Source organism: Epinephelus lanceolatus, chromosome 23 (genome assembly GCF_041903045.1).
Source record: "Epinephelus lanceolatus isolate andai-2023 chromosome 23, ASM4190304v1, whole genome shotgun sequence".
In the NCBI taxonomy this organism is placed as follows: Eukaryota; Metazoa; Chordata; class Actinopteri; order Perciformes; family Serranidae; genus Epinephelus; species Epinephelus lanceolatus.
This window is the reverse complement of record NC_135756.1, coordinates 10,018,129-10,032,997: the sequence shown is the minus strand read 5'-3', so window position 1 is coordinate 10,032,997 and position 14,869 is coordinate 10,018,129. Positions and strand designations below refer to the sequence as shown.

The following is a 14,869-nucleotide window of genomic DNA, read 5'->3' as shown; positions in this document are numbered from 1 at the left end:
ATAATCCCAGCTGGAAAAGCTTTTTGTGGGAATTTCCCTGCTGGAAAAAACACAGTAATGGGTCAATACAAAACACCCGTGTTCCATGCCTAAAAACAGCTGGTAACACAGGGATGGGTCATCACAAACCACCTACATTTGGTGCCTAAAAGGCTGTAGGAAACACAGTGATGGGTCATAAATCACCTCTGCTTGGTGTCTAAAAATCTACTAGAAACACACCGAAGGATTGCTACAAAACACCCACATTTGGTGCCTAAATAGCCACTAGAAACACAGTGACAGGCTGTTACAAAACACCCACATTTGGTGCATAAATATCCACTAGAAACACAGTGACAGGCTGCTACAAAACACCCACATTTGGTGCCTAAATAGCCACTAGAAACACAGTGACAGGCTGCTACAAAACATCCACATTTGGTGCCTAAATAGCCACTAGAAACACAGTGACAGGCTGCTACAAAACATCCACATTTGGTGCCTAAATAGCCACTAAAAAACACAGTGACAGGCTGCTACAAAACACCCACATTTGGTGCCTAAATATCCACTATAAACACAGTGACAGGCTGTTACAAAACACCCACATTTGGTGCATAAATATCCACTAGAAACACAGTGACAGGCTGCTACAAAACACCCACATTTGGTGCCTAAATAGCCACTAGAAACACAGTGACAGGCTGCTACAAAACATCCACATTTGGTGCCTAAATAGCCACTAGAAACACAGTGACAGGCTGCTACAAAACATCCACATTTGGTGCCTAAATAGCCACTAAAAAACACAGTGACAGGCTGCTACAAAACACCCACATTTGGTGCCTAAATAGCCACTAGAAACACAGTGACAGGCTGCTACAAAACATCCACATTTGGTGCCTAAATAGCCACTAAAAAACACAGTGACAGGTTGCTACAAGACATCTATGTTTGGTGCCTAAAAAGTCGCTGGAAACACAGTGACAGGTTGCTACAAAACACCCATGTTTGTTGTCTAAAAGCCACTGGAAACACAGTAATGACTTGCTAAATCACAACTGGATTTGCTGTTTGTTGGTCTGGAACAGCTTGCAGCTGCAGCTTGGCAGACGTCTCACCTGGATGACACACCATCCACCATCCCCACCACCTCCTGATGACAAACTCAGCTCATATACATCACTTTAGAAACATTGATATGATACATTTAAACATGCAAATGAAACATCCATGGTTTGCAGAACCATAATGCCAACATTTTCTTCTGGTGACTAGGCTGTCTTTTTTTATTTTCAGAAGATTAATTCTCAAATGCATTTACCTAAATACTTGACTTTTATGCCAAGCTAAATAGAAAGAGTTCAATGTTCTTTCTGAGTTGAAAAAAAAAAGTGCAATATTTCTTAATAGCATGATACAACTGTGCTTTACCCATGACCCTAATAAATACGCCATTCAATGACTCAAAAGCTGAAGCAGACAAAGTCATCTTTTGCACCTAATTACAAATCGTCTCTTCTCTTCTCTTTTGTAGGTTCCATGTGAGTAGGAGGTGGCAATACAAGACCAAATGCCATGGATGTATTCAATTTCACCTACTGGAATGCCTCTGAAGGCAACAGCACAGAAGTGGTGGAAGAGAGCAAGAGCGCCTACAAGACTGTGGAGGTGGTGTTCATCGTGTTGGTGGCCGGTTCCCTCAGCTTGGTTACAGTTATTGGAAATATCCTGGTCATGCTTTCCATCAAAGTTAATAGGAACTTACAGACTGTCAACAACTATTTTTTATTCAGCCTTGCATGTGCTGATCTAATTATCGGACTGTGCTCTATGAACTTGTACACAGTCTACATTGTAATGGGGTACTGGCCCCTGGGCCCGGTGGTGTGTGACCTGTGGTTAGCCTTGGACTACGTTGTCAGCAACGCATCTGTCATGAATCTTCTCATCATAAGCTTTGACAGATACTTCTGTGTCACCAAGCCCCTCAGCTACCCTGTCAAAAGGACCACCAAGATGGCAGGAATGATGATTGCAGCAGCCTGGGTCCTGTCTTTCATCCTCTGGGCCCCAGCCATCCTGTTCTGGCAGTTCATTGTTGGTGGGCGGACAGTGCCTGAGAAGGAATGCTACATCCAGTTCTTCTCTAATGCTGCAGTCACTTTTGGCACCGCCATCGCCGCCTTTTACCTGCCTGTCATCATCATGATTCAGCTGTACTGGCAGATCTCCAGAGCGAGCAAAAGCCGTGTGAAGAAGGAAAACCGCAAGCCATCAGGAGCCAATCCAGAGCCTGTGTCGCCTGGCCAGCGGAGTAACAACGTACCAAAACCCAACAATAACAACGTACCAGGGGAGGACACAGGCCGCTCCCAGAGCCAGAATGCTGAGGATGGAGCCAACCAGCATGATGGAAAACTGCAAAACGGCAAGGGGCCTTCCTCGACCACTGCTGAGGGAGAAACCGAAGCTGACGACACGGCGAGGGACAACTGCGCTGCTGGGGAGGAGAAGGAGAGCTCCAATGATTCAACATCCGGCAGCGTGGCTGCGTCCAATCAGAAGGACGAGGAGGCGGCAGCCTCCACTGCTAACTCCAGCGCCGAGACGAGCCAGCCACTCCCACGTCAGCGAGCCAAGGCAGGGGGCTCCAAGCTGACCTGCATCAAAATCAAGACGAAATCACCCAAGGGTGACTGCTACACACCGTCCAACGCCACCGTCGAGATCGTCCCAGCCACCGAGCGGCAGAATCACGTGGCGCGCAAGATCGTAAAGATGACAAAACAACCCCCCAACAAGAAGAAGAAAGGGCCACCATCACGGGAGAAAAAAGTGACCCGCACCATAATGGCCATCCTGGTGGCTTTCGTTGCCACCTGGACTCCTTACAATGTGATGGTACTTATTAACACCTTCTGCTCCAGCTGCATCCCCAGCACAGTGTGGACTATTGGCTACTGGCTGTGCTACATCAACAGCACCATCAACCCGGCCTGCTACGCCCTGTGCAACGTCACATTCAAAAAGACATTCAAACATCTTCTTCTCTGTCAGTATAAAAACATTCGGTCAGCCAGATGAATATGGGCCACTTAGGGGGAAGAGTCGAAGTATGATTTGCCCTGTGTGTGTGTGTGTGTGTGTGTGTGTGTGTGTGTGTGTGTGTGTGTAATATATATATATATATATATATATATATATATATATATATATATATGTGTGTGTGTGTGTGTGTGTGTGTGTGTGTGTGTGTGTGTGTGTGTGTGTGTGTGAAAGCGGTCTGTGAGTGTGATGAAGACTGCAAGAGAACATCTGAAATTACTTTCCATCATTTTATCCTTTTGTTTTCCAGTTTCTCTCTCAATAACCAGTTGTAGCACTTTACACAAATCCAACTCACGCCAGTTGCGTTGAGACGTGTCGTGCAGAAGCAGCATAGATTAGGGAAGGTTGTGAAAAATTCAGTTCGACTTGGCTCGAAAAAGCGAGGGCGTGTAAAGCAGGGAGCACTTGGGAATGACACCGAGCTGATAAAAAAAAATGAGGAAAGATAAAGAGCGGAGGAAGATCTGCGCTGTATGAAAACACAAGACTTCAAATGGGAAAATAGGGCTGACTGAATTTACAAACCTCAGAAGTTTGAAGTTCAGTGAAGATACCTGTAGATAACTGTACATATCAGTGTATACTCAGTATTAATGTGAGCCCACATGTGGGTGTGTGCCGGCTCGGAGTGCGTGCGTACACTCATGTGTGCCCCTCTCAGCCTGCCTTCTTTCTGTCTGTCTGTGATCCTCATCATGGCACTTCCAACCAGCGACATGTAGAATAAAGTGGGGCAGCGAACACAGATTGCCTCTTATGTGGTCACATCAGGGTTGGAAGCTATCCCATCTACCAATGAGCCCCTGTGGGAATGAGTATCCATTAATACATAATAGATATATGAATATATTAAAGCTGCACTTCAGCCACATTACAAAAGATGCTTTCTGTACTCGGCCGTTTAACCATGCAGGTGGTTAGGGTGCTTTTATTTGGCCAATTATCCGTCTCCAAAGTTCTGTCTCCACTCCAAAACAATGGAGATCAATGCAGATGTGTTTGTGCTCACTGGCTACACAGTCCTCACTGAGAAGAGTTTTACCATTAGATCTTCTAATAGACTTCCAAATAGAAAGTTTACCTACCACTCAAATGTGATTGGCCAATACTAATCAGCTTAAAACAGAAACCACAATGTGTCCCATACCAAAATCTTTGCCGGTCGCCTACAGAATCTGCATGTATATGCAGACAACTGTTTATAGCCCAGACATTAGTGGATACTCAACCACTAAATTGGATCCTACGAGAGAATAAACCCCCGCTTTGATTTAAGGAAGAGTGGGACAGTTTGGGAAATATGCTTATTCGCTGTCTTCCCAAGAGTTACATGAGAAGATTGATCCTATTCATGTCTTTAGAAATGAGCTTAGCATAAAGACTCAGAGCAGGCGGCAACAACTGGCCTAGCTACTTAAAAACAGCTTAGTCTACCTGCACCTCTACAGAGGATCAGGGTCAGAGTGCCGTCCGTGGTTGTTCAGTGAAAGTGTCAAAAAGAATTGTTAAACAAAACACTCTTCAGTGAATACAGTCAGACACAAAGGTAGGCTAATGTTATGTGTTTCACTTTTCTAGATACTGGTAGATCAATTATTCATGATTAGCCAATGTTTTATAGCATTCACTTAGTATAACATGAGCTATCTTTTGTCTGATTGTGTAGTGTGGCTTGTAGATCTGAAGGTCATGTACTCTGGGGTTTGACTGGGGAAGGCGCTGTCACCAAACACCAGGTAGACAGCAGTGATTGTAAAGGGTGGCAAGCTGTCAAGATCTTTAAGGATCCATGTCATTAAGTAACTTCAATTTTCTAATATATTATACATTTCTGATGAACGATAATTAGACCAGCAGCTACTGTAGCTATGGAAGCATATCCTCCAGAAATGGCGACATCACCCTGAAAGAATGCTTCACTTTCCTATTCCTAGTAACTCGCTATATCTCACATGTTGTATGTGTAAAATAACCAAAGTGCAAAACAACAAATTGTGGTTTTATAAGATTTAAGTTAAAGTATTTCGGGGTCTTGTTCATGGGTGACAGTAGAATGGAGCGTGAAATGGATCAGCGGTTTGGTGCAGCTTCTGCAGTGATGCAGGGACTGTGCCAGACCGTTGTGGTGAAGAGGGAGCTGAGCCAGAGGGCGAAGCTTTCGATTTACCGGTCCATCTACGTCCCAACCCTCACCTGTGGTCATGAACTCTGGGTAGTGACCGAAAGAATCGCAGATACAAGTGGGGTGGCTGGGCTCAGCCTTAGACATAGGGTGAGGAGAAAGCTCGGAGTAGAGCCTCCTTCGAAAGGGGTCAGTTGAGGTGGTTCAGGCATCTGATCAGGATCCTCCTGGGTGCCTCCTGTTAGAGGTGTTTCAGGCACGTCCCACTGATAGGAGGCCCCGGGGCAGACCCAGAACATGCTGGAGGGATTATATATCTCATCTGGCCTGGGAACGCCTCGGGGTCCCCCAGGAGGAGCTGGAAAGAGTGCCTGGGGAGAGGGACATCTGGGGTGCTTTGCTTGGCCTGCTGCCCCCACGACCCGGCTTCGGATAAGCAAATGAAAATGGATGAATTGCCAAAATCTCCTGAAGTCTTGTTTTCACCATGAGGCCAAGAAATAGTCCCTCATGTAACCACCTTAAATCCACAACTTGCTGTTTTCACATTTTTGGTTTCCACAGTAGAAAACTCACTTAGTTCAAACTTCCATGTAACATGACAGAAAATAACCAAATAGCTGTAAGAATAACAAACAACAGGAGTTTTGACTAAATGGACAAAAAAAGATTGTTCAGTCGCTCTCTTTGATTCGCCAGCCATTCACATCATGTCACGTCAGCTTTTACAACCGCTGACAAGATGTCTGATGTTTATTTCATGGTGGTTATTAAGATGCCTGTGTTTGCTGTCACTGCTAAGAACCTTCCTACTCTGCGAGTGAAACAGGTGGCTGGAGCTCAGAGCTGTGGCTTTGTACAGTCTGTGGGAAGGCATTGTGTAGTGTGTTTTTCTTTTGGTGTGTGTGGATGAGTGGGAGACATCATATGATTCTGCTGATTAGTAGACTGATGTCACGGCGTGTACTGTACACACTGTACTGATGATGATTGTGAGGAGCTGTGTGTGTATGTGTGTGTGGGAGCTCTTGTGTGTGGGTATACATGCTGACGTGTGTTTGCTCCAGGAGTGGAGTTTACTTCTGATCACAGGTCGTGACCCTGTGATTTCAATAAGGGCTATTACCGCGTCTTTACCGTTCACATTTTGTAACCCATCTCCTTTTTTTTCACTTGAGAATTCATGTTTATTAATTACATGTAAATCATTATACACTTAAACATAATGAATAGCTGTGCTTAGTTTAATTGGAAGAGAAATAAGAAAACCAATTTACTGTACATGTTCTGTGCATCCATGCGTGTCATCCATCATTTCAACCTATTAGACAATTCTCAGTTACATTAATGTATGCTCACCAGTTGCAGTGATGAATATTCAGGAGCGTTTGTCATCAGGAGGTTGCCACGGCGGCTGGTGGGGGAGCTCTGCGAAGAATTATGCCCGCACCCAACAGCTCCTTAAACAGAGATCTGGGACAGATCCTATAATGAACACTCACCATGAGGCTGATCAGATTACGGGACGACGTGGAACACCTACATTTGAGATTAAAGATTGCCCATTACACGCTCAGCTTGGACTTGCATACGACGTACCCATGCCCTATTTAGTGCTCCGCTCAGTCCTGATCCTGTTATAGTCTCTACCTCATATATGAGGTCATGAATGTAATGTAAATATCACACATATATATTCATCAGCTTGCTCTATTATTAATTCTTTCTCCTGCCTTCCTTCCTGCTATATTACACTGCAGAGCTCCTATATGTGCAGGATAGAACATCCTTGCACGTGCATTCAGATTTTGAAGCTGCAGTCACAGAAATGAGTCACAGTTTTGCATAAAGCGAACACACTGACATTTACATTTCTTTACTGGCAACCTGCAGCTAAATGGTAAATGTTAGAATACCAGAAGGTTGAGATGCATCTAATATTCACTTCAGACAACTGAAGACCACATTTGCTTGTTGGGGATCCTTAATTTGCAATCAGAGCAGCCCAGATTATTTCAGCATGGACTCACATGTGGCAGACTCATCAGCTCAACATTTATTTTATGAACTCCACTCCAGCATAGTAAAACAAAAACAGGTGTCAGGATGCTGTTTACACCAAATTGCTACCCTACCTGTTATGTAACTTAAAAATAGCAACATCAGACAGTTTTTGCCTCTTTTTAGGTGGCAGGAGTGAAAATTAGTCATCCTCAGTATTCGCTGTGTTGTGGTTTCAGAATGATGAAGACAGCTGGAGAACAATAAGATACAAAACAGGATGTAGGCTCTACAGCAGTGAACCTCGGACTGCGGGCCAGATGGGGTGCCGGCTGGCCGACTGACTATTTTCTAATTCACAGTGGAAATAAATTAAATCACACTGGGATTTTTTTGTAATTTGAGTGTTAATAAGATGCCAGAATGTATTTAAAAATGATGTGAATTGTGCTTATCTATCAAAAAATAAAGTGCCCCCGACCCCCTCAACAGAGTTTCAGAAACACCCCTGCATGTACCTGATCTGTGCAGGGCTGCTATGACTGAATTTCCCTTTTGGCAGAGATAAGTGGGGACAGTTAACATCAGAATGTTGAAAAGAGGCAATTCATTCATTATATATACTGAACAATATGTTTAATGTCCGTTTATTAATTGTCATTTTGCAAATGTGACCCCCGGGCAAAACAGGTTGAAAAGCCCCACTCTATATTTTTTTCCCAAATGATAAACAGATTTTTATGTGTTCTATTTTCTCAGATGGCTTGAAAAATAGTGCATAAAGCTGCTGTAAATAGCACAAAAAATCTCCTGAGGGGGTTGGGCTGAGCCCCCGATGTTTACAACATCTGGCTCCACCCCTGCTGCATTTATAATTCTACTTAATGGGGCCCTCTGTTTAACTGTCAAAAACACAGCTAATCTGTTTCATCATGTCTACATAGTAGTGGTCGACCAATAGATATATATATATATATATATATAGATATTCATTCATTTTCCTATCCCAGCTGACATTAAGCGAGAGGCAGGGTTCGCCCTGGAAAGGTCACCAGACTATCACAGGGCTGACACATAGAGACAGACAACCATTCACACTCACATTCACACCTACGGACAATTTAGAGTCACCAGTTAACCTGCATGTCTTTGGACTGTGGGAGGAAGCTGGAGCACCTGGAGGAAACCCTGTTGACACGGGAAGAAAATGCAAACTCCGCACAGAAGGGCTCCCCCACACTTGCTGTGAGGTGACCACTGCACCACCCTGCCGCCCAGTGGATATTTAAAGACCAATATAATGACGATAGCTGTGCACAAGAAAACATCAGTAGCCAATTAATCATTTAATTTGAAACAAGGGCCTCTAATTTGAAACAGGAAGCTGCAACTCATTGGACTCATAGACGTTTGCTCTAGCATTGATAGTGCTACAGTGCTGGAGCAGCTGTCGTGGTCGAGCCAAAAAGTTATGGATATACATGTGAAAATGAGGAACAGTAACACAGCAGAGGGGACCTGCTTTCTCAACCTGGTCTCACTCTGAAGCCGTCGAAATCCAGCACTCAGGCAGTGACTTGCGGTATCAGTCACTTACGAACAAAGTCATCCTTTCACGTCAGCATGATACGCGGCCAGTCGCTGTTATAATTTAAAGGTGTTTGGCGGTGTCAGGGGGAAACGCCATGGGACAAGAAGGAAAGTTAAGGTGACGAAAGTCCAAGTAGGGCAGGCAGGAGGGGTGGTGGATGGGTCCAACAAACACAGACTTTCACCTGGGAGAGCAGTGTCCCGTAAGATTATAAAGCTAAACCCTGTTCTTTTTTCCTAAACCTAACTACGTGCGTTCGGAAAAATCTTTATTTTGAAAGAGACTGTATGTAAACAGTATATTTCCTGTGAAAACAGAAGTGTATTTTGGAAGAAGACAATGCTTGACACAGCGTCCAAGAACGTCAAGAACCAACGCACCCAGGGTACCTTTCATGTTGTGTCTGGACGCGGAAAGTCCACGACCAAGACATCGATACATGACGAGGTCGGAGTGAGAATGTGTTGGTTTTCTCTGGATTTATGCCCACTAATCATGTAACACAACTCTGCCTTCTTTAGCTCCAGTTGGTGATGTACATCCCCACAATACTGGTGACCACTACACAACTATTGGCCACCTTCAGATTTGTGTTATTTGAGTAAATGTTCTTTCCACCACTGCTGCACGTGCAGTACATGTGGATGGTCCATGTTTATCTACCCGAGCAGTTACAGCAGGAACTGAGGCATCCATCCAAGTTCGACATCCAACCATCCGTCACGGTGATAAGTGGAGCCATGTCTGTCTGACATCCGTCACACATCTCAGTAGTGGGTAGAGAGCCTTCCAGAATATCTGATTAATCTTTGCTAAGCTGTCGTTTGAGTGATACCAGCAGGAGAGTAAGTGGCTCGCAGCTCGAGCGGTGGTCCGGGGGTCCCGGTTTGAGCAGCTGCTCGGGTGTTTGATGGAAGGTGATGGCAGTTTATCACCTCCCTGGAGCGGGAAAAGCGCAGAGGTGCATCTAAAAAACAAAAGTGTTCGCTGTTGCTATCTGCTCGGCATGCACTTTAAACATCAGGAACAAAGTTCTCATAAACCGATCCGCTCTCCCCGCGGCTGTTGCCAAGTCGTTGGACAGATGAGAACAAAAAGACGTTCTTGTATCAGGCGTTGTTGAGGAGGACGTGGATGATGTGAGAGAATGTGGGCTTATGATAGAACAGGAGGGGCTGTTTGTTGACAGCGAAGGAGAACGGCTGTCATGCATGTGAGGGAGGAGAGTAGCTGATAGCCCCTGAGGTGTACACTTTGTACGTATGAAACAGATAAGCTTGTCTTTGTCGTCATGGATACTCATACAGGGGATTGATAGAGAGGGAAGACGGGGGAGGACAAGGTGGGGGCTTGTCAGTGACAAAATCCAAAGCTAGAGGATCACTGCATGTGGACCATGTTTGGAGAAGTCACAGCCATTCCTTGCAGGTCAGCCAAGGGTTCTGCTGCAGGAATTTGAGAGTCCCAGACGAATCCTGCCGCCTGGTGTAAACACAGTGTGATACAGCACTGTTTACCATCCCTCCTGCGCTTTTATTGCGTCTCATTCTCATGTTGTGGATCCACCGTCTCTCACTTTGTGGGTATTACAACCACAATGCACACATGCTCATGTACAGAACATGCATTGTGATTATCTGTCTCATGTGACTAAAATAAACATTGTCTCCATTGTCATCAACAAATCATAATGTGCCGTCAGAGCTAGCTGGGCTCCTCTTCATACGGCTTATGTCAAAGGGCTAAACTCCTTTTACGGAGTACATATGACATGCAACGTTTATCAGAGACGACTTCAAATTCAAGGTTTCCCTGGATTCACTCTTGGGGCCGTTGCCGGGAATAATCTCAGCAATCGTGTGCATGCAGCCTGTGCATGCTGGGAGAATTTTATCAGACAGAAAAATATATAAACATATATCGCCAGATTGTACGGAGCAATTTGAAGTGCCTTATCCAGAGTAACATAAACAAATTGCTCTTTTACCCTGAAATCCCTGTTGTGTCTGTCCGTGCTGGAAGGTGTAGATGCTGTTCACGGGCGGATTATGAGACAGGGGGCCCCTGGGCACAGATATGGAAAAGGGCCCCACCACCTCTTCAACGTAGGGGCAAAACACATAGATTTTGTGGTTGTCTTGGCTCTTTTTAGTGGTTTGTGTGTCTTCGTAGTGGTTATGTGTCTCTTTAAGGCCATTTTGTGTCTTCTTTGGTCATTTGGTGTCTCTATGAGATTATTTTTTTGTCTCTTTGAGGTAATTTTTGGGTTTTCTTTGGTCATTTGGTGTCTCTTTGAGGCTATTTTTTGTCTCTTTGAGGCCATTTTGTGTGTCTTTGAGGTTATTTTGTGTCTCTGAGGTAATTTTGGGGTTTTCTTTGGTCATTCGGTGTCTCTTTAAGGCCATTTTGTGTCTTCTTTGGTCATTTTATGTTTCTTTGAGGTTATTTTGTGTCTCTTTGAAGTAACTTTTGGGTTTTCCTTGGTCATTTGGTGTCTTCTTTGGTCATTTGGTGTCTCTTTGAGGCTATTTTTGTCTCTTTGAGGTTATTTTGTGTCTTCTTTGATGTCATTTTTGGATTTTCTTTGGTCATTTGGTGTCTCTTTGAGGCTATTTTTGTCTCTTTGAGGTCATTTGGTGTCTTCTCTGGTCATTTGGTGTCTCTATGAGGCTATTTTTGTCTCTTTGAGGTAATTTTTGGGTTTTCTTTGGTCATTTGGTGTCTCTATGAGGCTATTTTTGTCTCTTTGAGGTCATTTTGTGTCTCTGAGGTAATTTTGGGGTTTTCTTTGGTCATTCGGTGTCTCTTTGAGGCCATTTTGTATCTTGTTTGGGTCATTTTGTGTCTCCTTTGGTCATTTTATGTCTCCTTGAGGCCATTTTGTTTCTGTCTGAGGTTCTTTTGCATCTCTTTGAGGTTATTTTGTGTCTTTTTTGGTCGTTTTGTTCCCCTTTGTGCTTGTTTTGCCCCTTTTAAGTAGTCATATTTTCTCTCTTTGCAGCTCCTTTGTGTCTCTTTGTGGTCATTTTGAGTCTCTTTCTGGTCAGTATGTGTTGATTTAAGAGACATTTTGCAATTGAAGGCCAGAGGGGCCCCTGACACTTTGGGCCCCTAGGCCTGTGCCCAATAGATGTGCTCAGTAATTCGTCCATGATGACGCTGCGGTGTGATGCACGTTGAAGAGCATGTTCTGCCTTTTAAATAAACTTGTTTGTTGGAGATATTGTGTTCCTCAGCTCTGAGCTCCCATAGTTTCCATCTTAACAGCCACCGTCTGATTGCAGAGGCAATGAAAGTTTGGACTGAACAATCTGAAATCATCATCTCGATGCCTTTTGGGGTAATTCATCAGAAACTGTACAGTATACAGTCACAGCAGTGACATATTTCAATACTATCCAGGAGGCACAGCAGGCTACTTTGGTTGATTTTCCATCCAATACGTGTGTGTGTGTGTGTGAGTGTGTGTGTGTGTGTGTGTGTGTGTGTGTGTGTCAGGTGTGAGTGTGTGTGTGTGCATTCAATTTTACATATGGGAAATTTCCCATGTGTGTCTGCCAATATACAGAGAACAGTGCTGTCATTTGTGTGTGTGTGTGTGTGTGTGTGTGTGTGTGTGTGTGTGTGTGTGTGTGTGTGTGTGAGTGAGCATGCAGCTTGCTGTGCGGTGTTTTATTTTCTTCTAAACTCCTCAGCATGAAGACATCCGATTGGACAAAATATCACGGCACACATCAGGGAAGACGCACACAGTGTGATTGTCTATTTCTCTGTCATCTCTCCTTCCTCTTTAAACAAGTCTTTCAATAGCAACAGGCTTCCAAAGACTCACTTAGACTCAGCTCTGCGTGGTACTGGAATACATACTGTACATTATATTGTACATTTTGTACACACACTTAGTAAAACTGTTTGTTTTATCACTGTACAAATACACATGTAATATTACAGATTAAAATATGATCAGTGTACAGCCAGAGAGTTTCTTTTATGTGGGTTTGGAATTCAAATTGTAATTTAAAATCTATAAAGATATGAATATTAAGTGTGTTTCAAAGAGAATATGATTATAAGAGCAGGAGGTATAAATATATGTGCATTTCTGGAGGCATGATTTGCAAAGAAATGGATTCTCGCCTTGCAAAAAGAGCGACTGGATTCAAACTTTTCAACTTTCGGAGCAGCGTCCAAGATCGCAGGAGTGACTTTTGCAGCCAGAAAGGGGGATAAAAGAGCAAACCTGGAAACTCAGAGGAGGACAAAAGCTGAGAGTAGTTTCCAGTGACGAAGGCCCGAAGGCCGGAGGCAAGGGCTTCATTCTGATTTCACCTGTAAATTTATGAGGCCTCACACTCACCTGGGGAAGAAGCTGGCCGTCTGATATCTTACTGGACACACTTTCTAACTTTTGCAATTTTAACATCCTGGGGAAAAGTTTTTTTTCTTCTTTTGTGGAGCACCCACAGTGTTGATGTTTGAGTTGTTTGACCCGCTCTGAACTTCAAGGGTCGAGATTAACGTTTAAAACAAAATCAGCAAACAGAAAAATGAAGAAAAAAAAAAAAAAAAGAAGTAAACTCAGTAGCCTGCTGCAAGTGTTAAATGTACATACAAGTGTTCATTTTTCATTTGCTTACGTATGTAGATGTTCATTGTGTATTCACTCACTGTGGCTTGTGGCTTCTCTTCGCAATAGGAAAAATCAATTTTACAGTCTATTGTTTGCATTGTATATATCTATATGATGATAAATTATATGTAATTCGGATGCGGTACATTTGAAATGTACATACACGTCTTTAATAGCTACTATCTGAATGTTTCCTCCCCCAAAGAACCCCTCATTTATTCTCCTCCCCCTCCCCCTCCTCCTCCTCCTCCTCCTCCTCCTCCTCCTCCTCTTCTCCCCACTATGATACTTCCTGTACAGTAACAATGGTATTGATTTCATTTTTTGATGCATTCTTGATTGATTATTTGTTCTGGACAATGAATCTGAGTGTTACTATCACTGGCCACCTATGACACTGTAAGATGAACTGCATTAAGTGGTTACATTGTGCCATATTCTCTCAGAATGAAATTCAAATAAAAATATATGAAATGTGTTTTAAATTTTTTTGGAGCTTTTGAGTGTGTGAAGGACGTCGCTAGGATTTAAGGACATGGGGGACTTAAGCCTGGATCATACAGAAAGCGTTTTGCAGGTTGCCTTCTATGTAATCAATCTACTATGAATTTAGGAATTTTATTTATTTCACAGTAAGTATCTAGTTCCCAGACTGTTGAGGCAGAGGATACTTGCTGTAGCTCTGGTTGAGGGTGAGAGGCTTTCACAGGGACACAGAGATCTGTGTGGGTACATGAGACCCTAACAAAGAGGGTGGGTCATGGGGAGTACCACCAGTTGGTCCAGGAGCTTCTCCTCCATGACGGCTGTTTCCAGACATATTTTAGGATGACTCAGAGGCAGTTTGACAACCTGCTGTCTATCGTCAGGCCGTATAGCTCTGGGTATCCAGCAACCACTACCACCAGTTTCTCCTCCATTGTTTACCAACTGTAAACTTATTGTCACGAGAGAAGGCCCGCCTCTCAAATAATCTGATTGGACAATGAGAAAAATGATGAGATGATGTGTGGCTCCTTTTTTCAGCTCGAGGAGTTCAGAGTGTAGAAATGTGTCTCATTACAAACAATTACGAAAAGTCACCTCCAGCTGCTAAAACCTTTCTGTGTGATCGGGGCCTTAGCCCAGGCCTCTACGGGGGGACGGGGAGGAACCTCCCCCATGAAAATGTTTGGTGAAAGCTCTGATTTGATTGCCTGATATGAGATCAACAGAACTGTCAGCTCGATACACTCCGTTTCCATCTTCAGTCTGACATTGCGTCCACACTAACCGATTTCTGTGGCGGAGAGGATCAGTTTTCCCTAATCAATCAGGGGTCGACGTCAGCAAAGGCATGCGGTCATTCCCACAACCGAATCAAACGGGATCAGATTTCTTAAGGAGGCCTCAGGATAAGAGAGTGACTTCGGAATCTGAGCCAAGCCCTCAA

General features: G+C 43.9%; 1 protein-coding gene across 1 annotated transcript in view; it reads left to right on the top strand.

Annotated features, from left to right (window-relative positions):
• Positions 1-13,922, top strand: part of chrm2a (cholinergic receptor, muscarinic 2a) — a 122,140-nt gene extending 108,218 nt beyond the window's left edge. The window contains exon 3 of the mRNA XM_033614499.2: positions 1,520-13,922. Within this exon, the coding sequence (XP_033470390.1) occupies positions 1,561-3,069 (1,509 nt within the window). The 5' untranslated portion in view covers positions 1,520-1,560 and the 3' untranslated portion in view covers positions 3,070-13,922. The remainder of the gene's footprint in view (positions 1-1,519) is intronic.
• Positions 13,923-14,869: the final 947 nt, after the last annotated feature.